Source organism: Protomyctophum parallelum (genome assembly GCF_964188405.1).
Source record: "Protomyctophum parallelum genome assembly, chromosome: 9".
NCBI lineage: Eukaryota > Metazoa > Chordata > Actinopteri > Myctophiformes > Myctophidae > Protomyctophum > Protomyctophum parallelum.
The window spans coordinates 23,936,985-23,953,602 of record NC_139706.1 but is presented as its reverse complement, the minus strand read 5'-3'; the positions used below and the strand labels follow the sequence as shown (position 1 = coordinate 23,953,602).

The 16,618-nt window shown below is 41.1% G+C and overlaps 2 protein-coding genes across 3 annotated transcripts; both read left to right on the top strand.

Moving 5' to 3' along the window:
• The first annotated feature begins 545 nt into the window (after positions 1–545).
• Positions 546–5,157, top strand: thap12b (THAP domain containing 12b). 2 transcript variants are annotated; one of them, XM_083772858.1, is made up of 5 exons: positions 546–861; positions 1,799–1,919; positions 2,027–2,134; positions 2,245–2,281; positions 2,623–5,157. In XM_083772858.1, the coding sequence occupies exons 1-5, from the start codon at positions 773–775 to the stop codon at positions 4,521–4,523; spliced, it is 2,256 nt and encodes a 751-aa protein (XP_083628984.1). In that variant the 5' UTR covers positions 546–772; the 3' UTR covers positions 4,524–5,157. The 2 variants fall into 2 exon arrangements, with proteins under 2 accessions (XP_083628984.1, XP_083628983.1); XM_083772857.1 differs by having other exon boundaries at positions 2,620–5,157.
• Positions 5,158–5,948: 791 nt separating this feature from the next.
• map6b (microtubule-associated protein 6b) lies at positions 5,949–15,754 on the top strand. Its single transcript, XM_083772859.1, has 3 exons — positions 5,949–6,922; positions 11,492–11,711; positions 13,919–15,754. The coding sequence occupies exons 1-3, from the start codon at positions 6,207–6,209 to the stop codon at positions 14,120–14,122; spliced, it is 1,140 nt and encodes a 379-aa protein (XP_083628985.1). The 5' UTR covers positions 5,949–6,206; the 3' UTR covers positions 14,123–15,754.
• Positions 15,755–16,618: the final 864 nt, after the last annotated feature.

Here is a 16,618-nt window from a genome sequence, read left to right as displayed (position 1 = left end):
ATCGACTGTGAACTAGAGACGGCAACGATAATAAAGTGAAATGTAGTGATTAATAGTACACGATAAATAAGGCGATACTTCCGCTGACGTTATACCAAATGAAAATTGACATAATTTCTAAGAATATCGAGGGCTCGTCCGGGATTTGAACCCGGGACCTCTCGCACCCTAAGCGAGAATCATACCCCTAGACCAACGAGCCAAATATCCCTGGAAGTATACCTAGAGAAGTGTTAGTGCAGACTTCGGAGTTGTTGTTTCTGGAGGCTGGGGCTACACCTGCATAATAGTCCATATAGATATAGGCCTATGTATTTTTGTATGCTCATTAAAGACATGCAAACTACATTCATTCGTTAAGTTAAATACAGTAGAAAAGACTGCAGCTGATGTATGATTAGCGATACAATGAAAGCGTAATGGTAACATCCCCAGTACAACAACCTGGCTAACAACCAGTGGGAGGCAGTATTGTGTTGCAATAACCACGAACTGCCCGAAATGTACAAGACGAAGAATACAATCTAAAGTCGGTAGAGGTTTTTTGAATCCATCACGCTGCCTGCTATACACTCTGTTGCATGTTCACAATTGTTAACTGTCGTATCTATCTACGTCTTCTACGAAGAACACACAATTGAATTGAGCACAGTATTAGAAACGAAATAGTTTGAGATTCCACAGTTACGGCTCGCGTTACAGTTAGCGTTGCCATTTGCTTGGCATATTCGCTAAAAGTTGGCTAGCGGGGCTAGCGTTAGCTAGGTGGATAATGCCAAATTTTTGCGCGGCTCCAAACTGCACCAGGAAGAGTACTCAGTCTGATCTGGCGTTTTTTCGGTTTCCTAGGGACCCGGAACGGTAAGGCGCAAGAGTGTAGTCTGTATTGTATTTGTTAATACATATATGATGTTGTGTAAGCAATAAGCATTGCTGGAACAAGTTAACTGTAAGTTAAAAGTTACCGTGGTTGCCTTATGGGCGATTCTATTATTTACACCTTTTTATTTCAGCAGGATTATCATAGCCCTAGCTCTGGTCCATAGCTAGCCCCTTTCGGGACCCTACATAAAGCTTTTCTGAACTTCAGTACCATTGGGTTCTGCTTGGAGGGCTAGTCCATAGCCTTACTGCTTCAGAATCATAGAAGCAGTAAGGCTATGGATCAGAGCTATCATAGCCCTAGAATGGCTCATATGCATTGCTTATAACACAGAGAGCTTAACAAATTAGTGTTATGATTTATGCTTGACACTGTGGCGAAACACTCGTCTACGTAAACATAATTTCCATGATACGATGATGACCATCACTACTTTATCAGATCTACTGTCTGTCTGTGCGCAATGCTATGAGATCCATGCTCTGTTCCTGTTCATTCAGCGCTTATCATCCTCTTCATATCTGCTAGCAGCTCTGGTCCCGACCATAGGGCATTAGTAGCTCTGGTCCATAGCTCTAATGCTATTGCATTTAGAGCTATGGACCAGAGCTAGGGCATTAGGGCTATGGAGCAGAGCTAATCTGCTAGGTACGTCATGTGTCCGCTGTTCATGCTGTATTTTGGGTGTCTACAATAAACTAGAATGTATTATGCAATGCTTGCCTGGTGTGTTGACATGTGCAACTCAGCTGATCCTCACCCACCAGTGCACCACCCCTTTGGTTTAGACTTTAGATGGAGACTTATGAGGGACCATGCAGTGGCACTCAGGTGGTCAACCAAAATCACAATAGTATGCCACCAAGATGATTCCCTCCACTTATCTTTTGTTCTGTGACTGTGTTTATAATGCAGATGCCGACTCTGGGTAGAGAACTGTCGCAGGGCTGATCTAGAGACAAAAACCTCAGACCAATTAAACAAGCACTACAGATTGTGTGCCAAACACTTTGACCCAGCAATGGTGTGCAAAACCGTAAGTAGCCTATCTTGTGTTATTGCCGTAAAAAACCTTACTCAGTGAGCCATTTTTTTTCCACATTAAGAATTTTCTCAAGTGATCTTATGTGGGGGTTTTTTCAGAGCCCCTATAGGACCGTTCTGAAGGATACAGCCATTCCAACTATATTTGACTTGACAAGCCACCTCAAAAATCCTCACACTCGACATCGCAAGCGAATTAAAGAATTGGTATGAAAAAGTAAATTCTTAAAAAAACAAAAGGACAACTAATTCTTTCAAACAATTGTATTTTTGTGTTTATTTCTCCCCAAAGTAAATATTTATTCTTTTCTTAATAGACTGAAGAGGATATAAGGAAAATCAAGGAAAGGAGATGTAAGTAACATTTTATTATATTACCGGTATATATGTATGTATGTATGTGTGTGTGAGAGAGAGAGAGAAGTGACCTCGCCCTAAAGGGGGAGGTCTGATCAACATGGAATGAATTCTGTACTATATAAAAAGAATAATTTCCTGTCATCACTTACACGTATACTTGAGAAAGACCTATACTGGTCCTGCCTGCTGTGTTCGTGAATAAAAGTTATCTGGAGCATTACAAAGTGAGTTGCGAGCCCCTGCTTTTCTCTATGTATTCTGTCTATATATATATATATATATATACACCTTCACCTTCAATCATATAATATCTCTCTTCCTCTCATCTACAGTAGCATCTTCTATTGAACAGTTGATTTCCAAAAAAGATACAGTTGAGGAGGACAGCAACAAAGACGATGAGCCGCAGCTGTCTCCAGACGAAAGGGGCTTTCGTGAGTACTTGAGGTCCTTATTTGAAGTTGTTGCCATGCTGGGAAAGCAGAACATCTCACTGGGTACTGACAAGCTACCAGAAGCTAAACGAGACTGTAGTAACTTCCAGGCCCTGCTAGAATACCGCATGAATGCTGGCGATGTGGCCTTGAGCAAGCGTTTTGGGGCTTCGGCTGTGAACACAGAGTGCCTCTCCATAGAACAGCAGAGCCAGCTCCTGGACATCTTTGAGAACACTGTGAGAGAAGAGATACTCATGGAGGCAAGAGAGAGTCGCTTCTTCTCTCTAGTCACAGGAGACCTGATTGAATTTTCTAATGAGAAAAATCTCCCTCTGTTTTTGCGCTTTGTGGATCAACGCAACATGCTTAGGGAGGAGTTTCTGGACTTTGTTCCATTCTGTGGTGATGAGGCTTCTCTAGTGGAGAGACTAGAAGCCCAACTGACTGAACGTTGGGGCCTGAGCATGGAGGACTGCCGTGGGCAAGCTCACCAGGCCACAGGGACCTCAACCATCAAAATGAAAGCAGTGGCAGCAATCTTGGTGGAGAAGTATCCGTTGGCACTGCACATGCCCTGCTCCTCTCCCGCACTAAACATCCACCTGGCCAACAGTCTACCTTTCCCCAGTGTCCAGATTGCCATGGCAACCTTGAGAAAGGTTGATAGTTTCTTTAGCGACCCTTCTACTCGGGTAGAATTAGAGAAAGCTATCTCTGCTAATTACCAAGGGAGCGAAGAGAAAGAAACCAAGTTAAAAGAAGTCTGTGGCTCACACTGGACACAACAGCACAACGTATTTGATTTGATGGTGGATATGCTGGAGGCCCTTGTGCAAAGCATGGATAGCATCCGGGACAATGAGGATGGAAAGTTCAGTGATGCACTTACAGCAGATGCCTACTCAATCACAGAGATACTGGCTGACTTTGAGATTATTGTCACTATAGTCATCTTAAAAAATGCCTTGTCTTTCACCAGAGCTTTTGGCAAGAATCTCCAAGGTGAAACGCTTGATGTGTTTTTTGCTGCCAATACCCTAACTGCCGTGCTGCATTCCCTGAATGAGGTCATTGATAACATTGATGTCTACCATGAATTCTGGTTTGAGGAGGCTGTGAATTTGGCTACTGCGATGGGGGTTCCTGTGACAGTACCTCGGCTGTTCCTTCGGAAACAGCGTGCAGCTGATGTTGGGGAGGTCCACCCAGAGGCATACTTCAAAGAATATGTGACTGTCCCTGTGATCCGAGGAGTAATCCAGGAGGTGGAAGACATATTCTCAGAGTCCAACCTTAAAACCCTCAAATGTCTGTCCTTGGTCCCTGCTGTAATGGGTCAGATGAAGTTTAACACCTCTGAGGAAAACTATGCAGAAGTTTACCGCAATGACCTTCCCACCCCAGACACGCTCCCAGCTGAACTTCACTGCTGGAGGATCAAGTGGAAGCACAGAGGCAAGGAGGTACGTCTGCCCACTACCATCCATGAGACCCTCCAGCTATCAGATGTTAAGTTCTTCCCCAATGTGAATTCATTCCTCAAAATTCTCTCCACCCTGCCCGTACTGAAGATGGAGGAAGGCAACGTTGAGAGAGCAGGTGAGCGGCTGCAGACCTACCTTAGCAGCACACCTGTCAAGCACCGGAACAAGAGTCTGGCCGTGCTTAATGTTAACGCCCATGTCAAGCATGACTTTGATGTCATGGTGGACAAATACTGCAGACTTTACCCTGAAGATGAGTCTGAAGTTGAAATTGAATTGGAAGCCATTGCCAAGGCTGAGCCCATGGAGAGTTAGATGTGGTGACATAATGTATTTGACATTGACTTTAAGATTAAGCTTAATTGGACACAATCGAGTTGAAAATATATGATGTTGCTCATAAACGTTTCTACCCTCATTAATGTTTTTTGCAAAAAAGAAAAGGCTTATTTGTGCATTTTTCTATACATTTCATATCAACCTAATCAATGAATCATTGTTCTGGTTTTTCTTGCAAATAATTCACAGCATAATAAGATTGTATGGTTCTAAGTGGGACTATGCTCTAGATTAGAATACATTCACCATAACTCATTCATGTTTCATATACATATTACATGGGTAGGTTAGAACATAATTATACAGTATATTATTCTAGAAAATTCTAAACAAATTACCTTGAAAATACACTACCGTAATTTTAGTGAAGGTAGATAACAGTGCATGTTGGACATGAAGCCATTGGTAGTATAGAGACTAGAGGACTTGACATACAATATAATGTTGAATTGATGCACAACAGAACTTTGAGGCGAGTGATTACTTTTGTATTAACTGATTTGTTCTCAGACTTGACAATGTCAGATGTAGATAGTTATTGTGTTGAGGCCTATAATGGTGTGATTTGTATGAAAGTATTTTCTGGTATTTTATATGGCGTTTAACATGTTCCTGCATTATTTTCTTAAGTAGTATAGCTTTTCTTCTAATACAAGATACTTGTTCTTGGTGTTAATAAAATCATCAATGTTTATGCTATGTTTAATTTCCATATTTATATAAGGCACATGGTTAGGCCTGTCAGGCCAGTCCCAGGTAGGTGTGGTGATAATGCAACAATTGCTTTTAGATTATAATCTGTATTATGCCATCATAAAATTGTATTCTGGGTATTGGAATTTAATTTACAGCTAATGCTAAACAATAGCAATGTTTAGCACATTTTAATAGGACTAAAATGATTCGGAATCATTCTTCTTAGACTGAGCCTTTTTAGACACACCCTCCGTTTAAATGGGATGATGTATTCCATTAAAACAATTGTGTATTATTAATGACCTTGTGTTTTTATGGTGATGGCTACAAACTATATAGAACAGCTTCATCTGAATTAAAGAGCGCTTCTCTGCGTTCTCTCCATAGGCGTCCTAGGAGGTACTAGCCTATACATACAGTATAGTAGTCTACTGAAGTGCACAGTGATGAAAGAATCTAAGAAAAAGCCTAGCTTTTAAAATGAGTCGTGGAGAATGAGGGGTTAAGAATGTGTCCTCCCTCTGCTGGCCAGACGGTGATGGATACAGGTGATAGTTCACCGTACAGACTGTAATGGTACTACGGACTCGCCATCCTGGTCATCTGGAGGGAGGCTCGCATCACTAAAGTGGGTGGGGTCGGTATGATGCGCAACTCGCAAGCAATGTAAGCTACTCCAGTCCAGATCTCTGAGCTACTCCACCGAACCCCAAAGTCCATTTAAACTTCAACAATAGCTGGTAGCCTACTTGGTAAGAACACAGCGTGCAGATTCTACCTCACTCCTGGCAAAGATCAGTGCGGTCAATCTTAAAATAGAGAACAGTCCTGGGTGGACCGACATTGAGTGGTTGCAGGCAGCGTGCAGAATTCTTATCGTGAGTAGCGCATTCGTTTTAGCACATCACCGGGCCACATTTCAGTAGTATTCGACTCTTTAGGCGTATTGCTCCCCCGTTAATAATGGCATGGCCGTGCATTACGCGTGCTTGCTGCATCAATCGTTATTGGAGTGAGTTGGACAAAGCCGACATCTCGGTGCCGTTGGTTTTCGCAAAATACTCGGATGCAACCGAAGCGCAGTATCTCTCAGCCAAGCCTCAACTTCAACAGAAGAAGACCGGCCCCATTGCCATAGAAACCCAGCTTCATTCCAGGGAACAGGGGCCAAAGGCACCGCCCGCGACTGGTGCCGCAGCGGGCGAAGATGGCTCTGCGTCCGTCATGCGCCAAGACTTCAAGGCTTGGAAAGTGCGCCCTGAACCTAGTTGCAAGCCGAGGAATGAGTTCCAACGTTCGGTGGAACCTTTCAACAACGTAACCCAGTATCAGAAGGATTACAAACCATGGCCCATTCCGAAAAAGGGAGATCACCCCTGGATCCCCAAGCCCAGCCCCACTACCACTACCACTACCTCCTCCAGTACCAAGCTTGAACATATCCCTGCTGAAGCCGACAGCGGCGTAGAGAAGAGTGAAATAGAGGAAAAGGTCCAAGAGAAAGTAAAAGATAAAGAGAATGTAGTAAAAACGCCTAAGAAAGATCAAGCCGATGTAAAAATGCCTGAAAAAACGGAAGAGCAGTTGCCAGCAGATGTCACTATGGAGAGGAAAGGCAGAGCAGCTGCAGACGCCGTGAACAAACAGATAAAGGATGTTTCGACTGGCAGCAGCTACAGGTAAGTACAGTAGAGTACAGTGGCCTTAGTTACTAGCCTATAGGCTAGCCTGGTTGTGGGATTGAAAGTCATGGGTATAGCTAGCTCTGGTCTATGGACCAGAGCTAGGGTATAGCCTCGGAAATCCAAGTCATGGGTAGATCTATAGTTATTTATTGGATCTTTACTAATATTAAAGAAATTAAATAAATCAGCCTCATGTAGGCCTATATGAAAATCTAGATCTACTCTAGCCCGTCTAACATTCTTTGAATGGATATCTATTGTCTTGGTTGGTACAATTCGTCTCTGACCTTCTTTGAATGGATCTATTGTCTTGGTTGGTACAATTCGTCTCTGACATTCTTTGAATGGATATTTATTGTCTTGGTTGGTAGTGGGTACAATTATGTTAAAGTAAAATAAAGGTATCTAAGAGCCATTATAAGTTACGATATTTACTACAAATCACTTTTTCATCTTATACGTCATCATACATCATCTCATTCTGGCCAATCATAATTTGCATCCTCACTTTTCAATGTTTGTGTTTACACGCTTTTGTCTTCAATGTTTGTGTTTACACATACCCTCAAAACTGGACATAGGAGGAGCTAGCGCCCCTCAAAAAGCCACCACACTAACAATATATTGTGACAATAATTGCTGTACAAACTGTTCAGTTGCAAGGTTCTCCTTGTTTCTCTAGCTCTTTAATAAACATAAAATACATTTTCAGGTAAGGCAAGACAGTTTTATTTGTATAGCACATTTTAACAAGGCTATTCAATGTGCTTTACACAGAACAAGCAAAGCAAACACAATTATACAAAAAAAAACATGCAGTGGAGGGGACAAAAATCAAAGGCAGTGCCAAACAGAAAGGTATTTAGTTGTGTTTTTGAGTGGTGCAACCACTCCAAGGAACAAGCTTTGTCCCTATGGGACTATGTGACTGTATTACTATGTTTAGAGTACCAATTGGGGGTGCTGTTGCACCACTCGCTTCAGACTGGTCTGAGTTTTAAAATAAACTATAGAGAAATGTTCCTCGGAGCACAGGTCACCAGGAGTCAGAACCAGTAGGTTATTGTTGGCCAGCAAATGTGCGTGCAAAGTTTCACCGGAATCAGACGTGTTCATGATTTGACACATTTCCTTCAATACAGGCCGCCCTCTTGCAAACTTTAGATGTCAATCTTAGTCGATCAGGATTTTACATAAGACGGTCGCGCTAAGGTAGAACTGAAAAATAAAGGGCAGAGCTTTCCTTGGCCTATAGGGAGTGTGCATACAAAGTTTTACACAGATCTGTGCAGTTATGGGTAAATACATGAATCTGCCTGTTATAGTGCCACCATGAGGCGCTATAAAATGCCACTTTAAAGTGGCATTTCTTCCATGGCCTAGTGGGAATGTGGGTGCAAAGTGTCACACCAATTGCAGGTTGTGTTCATGATTTGAGCCATTTTGTTGAAAATGGAGCACTCCTACAAATTTTTAAAGCCAATCTTAGCCAATCAGGATGGAATATTAAACATCTGGTTTAATAGAGCGCCGAAGTCCTGGCGTCACTCGCTCGCTCATCCCCTGGTTCACGGAAGTCAATTAATTACTTGATTCTACATATCCTATGAGTGAAACGGCCTCGATGATTTGTTTTTAAACACAGTTCTTATATGAGGCGATCTATAATCCCCCTATGGGCGTACAATGCAAATAAAAAGTACCAGTGGACTTGGCACCCTCTACCGATATTGACGTCAGATACTGACGTCATTCGCTCATCCCCTGGTTCACGGAAGTAATTTCTCTATGGAGAATTACATGGGGTCATCTTAAAATCATCTCATATAAGCATTGTGGTCCAAAAATAAACAAAGTGTCTTGGTGAAATTGTCGGGGAGGTGGCTCTGTGTCGTTAATTCAGCAGCAGTAACATTAGCATTTTCTCTCAGTCAGTTGATTCTTCATATCCATATGAGTGAAACGGCCGGGATGACATGTTTATTTTTCAAACTTGTTCTTATATGAGGTGATCTAAAATCCTCCTATTACAATGCAAATAAAAAGTACATGAACCTATGGACTTGCGCGTGGTGGCGGTATGTGAAACTGAAAACCGGTATGAGGTTCTGCTCTGGCACCCAGGGAGTGTTGGCGTGTGCTGCGATCAAGCCAACAGTGCTGGAGATTAGCTGTTCACAGGCAGAACCACAAACGGACGGTCAGGGTGCAAAACTTATAGTCTGGCCCATGCCTTTGGGCTTGGGGTTGACAATTAGACTGGCAGCAGACCTGCAGTTTTCTGGGAGGCGGGAGCCTGTTCCAGATATGTGGTGCATATAAAGTAAAAACGAAATGCTGCTTTCCCATGTCTATTTTTGGTTTTAGGGACAGCAAGCAGTTGACCTGAGTGTTCTGGATTGTTCACGATATCGTACAAGATCAGAAATATATTTTGGCCCTAAACCATTTAAAGTTTTACAGACCAACAGTTGTATTTTATAATCAATTATCTGACACACACGGAGCCAGTGTAAATATTTATGAACTGGAGTGATATGTTCCACTCTCTTAGTATTGTTAATATTTATTAAGGACTCGAGCAGCAGCATTCTGAATCAACTGCAGTCGTCTGATAGATATTTAGGGAGACCTGCAAAGACATTGTCAAGTCTACTGAAGATGAACACATGGAAAAGTCTTTCTAGATCCTGCTGAGACAGCTCCTTTAACCAGACAATTTAGATTTAGACTGACGAGTGTCAGTTGTTTGTATGTATATTGTATGTTGTTTTTATGTTGTGATGTTTCATGACGCAAAATAAAGAACCTGTGCTATATGTTGAGGTGATAGTAAGCTGATATTTCACCATTTTAACCATGACAGATTAATCAAAAACACCCACCCGTCCTTGGTCTGTATTAGGAGGGCAGTAGTGCCCTCCTAATATGTGAGAGGCCTGTGTTTTTAACTTTATTTTTTATATTGTTTTGCGTAAATTAACAAAAATAAATACAACAAATAAAATAAATAAGCTTATAGGACCACTTCACGACTTTTCAACCTATCTTCATATAATAGGTCCTCACCAATAATCATGATAAAATGGCACAATCTTTTTCTACTCAAACCCGTCCACATCATCGATGGGGAATCCAAGCTAATAGAAACTGCAATTTTTCTAGTCCTGAAAAGTTGCAACGCGAAAATGGAAGCCATCGTTCTCATAATCCTAAAAATCTAAACATTTTGTAAAAAAATAAATCTTGTTTAAAAAAGAATCTGCCGGCCCAGGCGGTGGCGTAACCGTCTGGGCACCCGACTGGTAATCCAGTCGCAGTGTGCCACGGGTTCGACTCCCGAGCCTGACACGGCCTTTACTGCATGTCTTCCCCCATCTCTCTCCCGTTTCCTGTCAGCCTACTGTCTGTACCTTAAAAAAAAAAAAAACAATAAAAAAAGAATCTGCCTAACGATGATGTCACTGGTGATTATTAGTGAGGACCTATTATATGATGATAGGTAGAAAAGTGGTGAGGTGGTCCTTTAATGAAAAAAGTTATTGAAAAAATAAATACAATAATCAGACCTGTCTGAAGTGAGTGGTGCACGGTGCGTGAGTGCGTGAGTGGTGCGTATGTTTAGGTACCCTAAACATACATAGGGACACAGAGACGGGTGGGACGGACAATGCTGGGAATTGGAGTGGCTGCACCTTTTTTTTTTTAAGATATTTTTTTGCGGCTTACGCCTTTATTGATTTTTTAAGGGACAGATAGTAGGCTGACAGGAAACGGGAGAGAGATGGGGGGATGACATGCGGTAAAGGCCGTGTCGGGTCCGGGAGTCGAACCCGCGGCACACCGTGACTGGATCACCAGTCCGGTGCCCAGACCGTTACGCTACGGCCTGGGCCGAGTGGCTGCACCTTATGGTTGCACCAATCAAAAATACTGAATCGTGCAACTTAAAAAAAAAAAAATCATTTTTGAGTGGTCCAACCACTCCTAGAACCAGCAATGTCCGTCCGTATGTATGTTTAGGGTACCAACAGTTGTTGCACAACTCACTTCAGACGGGTCTGATTTTATAGTGTTCAAGTTCCAATTCTGTCTACTACTTTGTTTTGTCACCAATTTCAATTCATTTTGATGCATTTCGCATGAGAGACATGGAGACCAAAGAAAATCACAATAAATCATCAAGTCCCATACCTTTTTTGTATCTCATTTTCATATGTATGCAATATATTACATTATAATAATAAGTTTAGATCAGATAGGTGAACCAGTATTATACAGCGATTGCTCCATGCATGCACTACCCGCCCCTCTATACCAGAAGAGGTGCGGGTGCTGGGCCAGCATGCATAAGGATTGTAGAGGATAGGCAAAGAATAAGGATTGTGCAACAGCCTATGCCTTTTTTCGGTCATTGAATTTGGATTTTGTGTGTGCTTTGGTTGGATATTTCTGATGATGATTTTCTTATCGTAAGTCAGAATACTCCTGATAGTGTGTTGACATGACAGCTTATCTTTATTTTTCCATGGATGTTAAACTGCTGTTTATCATTGCTCTTAGGAATGAATTCAAGGCATACAAGGATGTAAAGCCAGTAAAGCCCATTAAAGCCCCATCTCAGTACCAACACGCTGTTAAGGAGACCAGCCTAGAAACCAGCACCTACAGTGCTGCGTACAAGGGCGAGCAGGCCAAGGTGTGTCCCGCTGATAATAAGCTGGTGGACCGCAGACGGATACGTAGCCTCTACAATCAGCCTGGAGGCAAGGAGCCCACCAAGGTGAGGGACTCACTCCATGTCATTCCATGTCGTTATAGCCTTTAATTCAACACCATGAGTTTGAAACTGTACAATGAATAAAACCTGCGTAATGCTTAGATTTCAGCTCCCGTGTATTGTATTAAAAAATGTGAGTTGGATGATCTTTTTTGTGGTAGGCTTAGTGTGGCAATTACCAAAATGGAACTAGTAATTAACTGGTATAAATATATTAAATATATATTACCTATTTAACTTGTGTTAATTAAAATTCACAGCTTGTTTCTAAATGTTTTGCAATTTGTTTTAATAAAAATAAATCATTCATCATGATATTAGGATTAGGATATTATCATTATCCAAGAACATCCAATGTATGGTGTGTAGGCTATAGTCAGTAACAATTACCTATGAGAGCAAATAAATACAGCAAACAATATTAGTTTGTAATCAGGGTATCTTTTTTTTAAAGAAAATTACTTATTTAGTTTTAAAGTGTGTGCGTGTGCGTGCATGCGTACATAGATACTAGATAGATAGATAGATAGATAGATAGATAGATAGATGCATGCATGTCTGTCTCAGTAGTAGGTAATGTTTGTCTGCATGCAGTGTGTTTAAAAGGACACTCCCTCTCTCACTCTTGTAGGACTTCTCAGAGACTGAGAACAGCTCTGTTCTAAATCTGCTGTAGTCAGGTGTGTTGTCTATTTCTTATAGAAGGCATGGTTGGTTCTGAGGTTGACCTCAGATTGACCAACAGACACATCAAGATATGCACACGCACACACAAGCACATTTATAGATGCAGAATGCACTAGAGACCTAACCTGTGCACCATTCCATTTCGGGTTTATGAACCGGTCGGGAGCGGATAATATTGCTACGTCATGTTGTAGTATTGGTTTGTAGTCATTAATCTTCCGGAACTTCCTTTTCCCTCAAACCAATTTTTCTCAATAAAAGCTACAGGCTACGAGAGCTTTTATTGTTATTCTTCCGGTTTGAGGGAAAAGGAAGTTCTGTTTGATTGTTCCTGCCTGATGACTACAAAACGCGAGCATGGTTCCTTCCTCGGGTTGAGTACAGAGTGGCGTAGAGTGTGCGCTGTGACTGGCCAGTCGCTGTGATTGACAGCCTACGCCTAACCCTAACCCTAACCTTAACCTCAGTAAAACTATACCTAAACCTAACCCTAACCTTAACCTCAGTATAACTATACCTAAACCTAACCTCAGTAAACTATACCTAAACTTAACCTCAGTAAAACTAAACGCAGTGGCTGGGGGGCGTTTCCAAGAATCCGAGGAAGATCCCCTCCTCGCCTACAAAAGAAAACAGTACTACAATATGACGAAACGATCGTATCAACCGTTCCAGACCGGTTCACACGGCACTTTTGGAACAGAGACCAGGCTTTCCTCCGAGGTGGAAAGCCTGGTGAGGCGAGGTTAGTAGAGACCAGAGGTCACATTATTGTTCATTTACAGCTGCTGTGATTCTTCTGCCAAACTATCAGCCACAGTTTGCTCAATTCCCTGCCCCCACCACCCCTCTGTTGGGGTCAATAACTGATTGTGTATTTTCTGGGGACTTCCAAGTGCATGGGTGGATGGATGGATGGATTAACAGAAGGATGGAAGGTTTGGATTAATGCATTGGGAGACATGTAAAGGACACAGATCAAAATAATGTGCAACTATGCCATTGCAATAGATTTCAAATCAGTAGACTTCTTTCCACCTTTTGATTAATATACCTTTGATAGCAGTTCATCTTTAGTTGTAAAAGTGTCACAAAAGGCCTGTCACAAAGGAGGAATGCTTTGTCAGTTCTTAACTTCTTACAGAGTAAGAACTACTGTTTGACTGATACCAAATACACCATTCTATGGCATAAACATCTATCTGCAGATACTAACAGAACATATCATTTGTTTTTAGAAATGTGTTTTATGTTGAGAATTATGCATGTATCACAAATATATAAAACAAGGCACGAAAGCACACAATGTGCTGTTTTATTTTCATTGCACTAACCACATGCAAATATCACCAATGTAATGTGGTGGCATTTGTCTGCCATTAATCTTTGGTAACAGGATAAAGAGGCCAGGGTATGTATTGCATTGCATGTACAAAATAAAGCTCTGACATAATATGTCTGTGCTTTGGTTTCTGTAGTAGTTAAATTAACTAATTTGGTGCACACTTTATACTCTCCCTCAGGTCGACAAGCCTGTATCTCGCACCAAAACAAAGAAGACACCGACGACCACAACAAGCAAAATGGTGAAAAAAGCCAAAGAGAAGCAGATAGCTAGCTCCCAGACAGCCAAGAAGAAACCAAGCACTGCAGAACCCAAGCCAGAGGGTGGCGTCACAAAGAAGAGCAAAGAAATAAGCAACAGACTGGCTGAGGCAAAGCAGTAAAAAGATACATCTCTGTGTTTTGTTCTTTATTTGTGGAACAAAATGCCGCTTCATGAACAAAACCTTTCTCTTCTGTCTATCTTTTTGTTGCATTTTAATTTACTGTTTAAATGTGGTGCTGGCTGATATTGAGAGTTTGATTTCATGCAAATGTTGACATAATCTCACTATAAGCTATTGTGTTTGTGTATGTGCGGGCTTACTCGTGCATGCACCCTGTGTGAGTGTCAAGAGTTGGATTGGATGTATGTGTGTTATTGTGCACTTACTGAGCCCCTATTTTGCTTATTTTGCACTTGTTCATTATTATATCAGTTAATTCTGAAGCCAAACTAAAAAAGAAAGAATCTCAGAGCCATCTGTTCACATCAGCTATGTCTATGAAAGGCCATTCTTACCTTTATATTTTCTGGATATCCGAGAATCCAGACCCAGCAAAAACTAAATTCAACTCATCTTTAATGTAATGATTGTAAACAGTAATAAAGGCTCTCCTTTTCAATCTCTGAGATCAAACTTGAGGTTTCTCTAAGATATTAAATCTGCATTAGTGTTGCATTTCCTGGTTACAGTGCCTCTGCCCAGTCTGCTGTATGGTCCTGGTTTTCATTTCATCGTATTGGATGATATCTTGTTTCATCCGTTTGGTTGCTAGGAAACCAACTGAACTGTAATATAATTGCTACAGCTTGCATGCAAGGCCCCATGTCTGGTTGAGACAGTAATAGCCAAAGCGTAGTAGCTTGTAAATGAAGTAATTCAAGAACACGATAGGGGCTGGACATTTCCCAATCTGATGCATGTGCAGAGATCAGAAATCAACAAGTAGACTTTCACAAATAAGTAAACACGTAGTGTAGTGTCTGTAGCTACTAAATCAACTCACCAACGATATGGTTCTATCCACTAACTGCCTCTAGCAATCTGGGAATCACTGTCTGCTTTCTACTACTTTGATTTAACATGCATACTGTATACTACTACTGTTTTTTACAGTGACTGATTAGCCTTTCTCTAGTAGTAGCCCATTTTCTTCAATGAAATATAATTGCTAAATAAGAAAGTAATTATGCACAGGTCTATGATATAGAAATAGGAGAACCTACTGTATTTACTCAATCACCTTCACTTTGAAAGGGCATATGCCAACAATGTATTGTAAGACCAGGAGTGGGCCAGGACTTGAAGTTCTTAAAATGCTGCTGTTCAAAAATGCTGAAATCACATTTATTCACCATGTTTTCACTTATATCAGCCTTCTATTTTACGGCTGTACAGTAACACACTGTCCTGTAACACATTAATGTTGGCAGCCCAACTAGCTGTGAGTGAGTTCACAGTCTAGTTCTAGTAGGCTATTAGTCTTGTATACTTCCTGTCTTTGTCTGAACTCAAACTCGTGTGTGTGCGTGCGTGCGTGCGTGAAAAATGACCTTAGCAGCCTGCCTACACTAGCATCCATTATGGTCACTAGAAGTGCTGCTGAGCATGCCGACACCCTGGTGCTATATCTCATCTATGCTGTCTGTTTTTGGGTTGTGTGGGGTTGTTCGACTGAGTGAAATGACAAGTTTGTGTCATTATACTGTCTGCTACAGATGCATTGTGATTATGTGCTTGTATTCTAAGCTTGCTGGGTGAAATGATTATTAAAATGACAAAAGAAAATCATCTGTTGTGACTTCTTGAAGTCTTGGCTTTAGACATTTGCGCGCGCGTGTGTGTGTGTGTGTGCATGCGTGCAATTGTGTATAAAATATTCACTTGCATCCTCTATTCTGGTCTAATTTTTGTTAAAACAAAAAATACATCTACATTTCATAAAGTATGATGACATAATATTTAAGTGCTTTTTTAAATCTGAAAGTGATTTACAGGCAATAAAAAAAACAGCTACTGGACAAATAAGACCAGTAGCTCATTCATTAATTTGGATGTAAAATCCTGACAAAAAAGGTGTTTTTTAAGAGCCGAACAATGGGTTTTCAGATTAACACTAGTGATTGCATTATAAAAATCTTTCTAGTCTTTGTGGATGTCTTTGTGGTGGTAAATAAGCAAACTTGGTATAATTTGGTAACAATAAAGGCAAAAGGGCAACATTATATACCACAGGTGGCTATTTACAGTGTCTAGTTTGAACTTTGAACAATAGATAATCCAAATCGACATTTCACGTGTATAAGGTTGGTTGTACCTCATCAGAGAGAAAGTAAGTATACTTTCGGGAACATAAAGCTTAAAATATCTTGGTTGATAACCAACTAGGCTACATGCATCGATGGCTCTGAGGTAGATCTGTACTGTACCATACATGCCCCTTATCATTGTGTGTCTTGAGTCTGTACAAAATGTCCTGAAAAGCTGTAACTTTCTATTTTATTTATATTATTATCCTGTTATCCTGATTTTCACTGAATTGCTATTACATGGTGGTGGTCATTTTGTGAATCAGTCATCCTGACATAAAACTGTATGAATAATTCAGTTGTTATG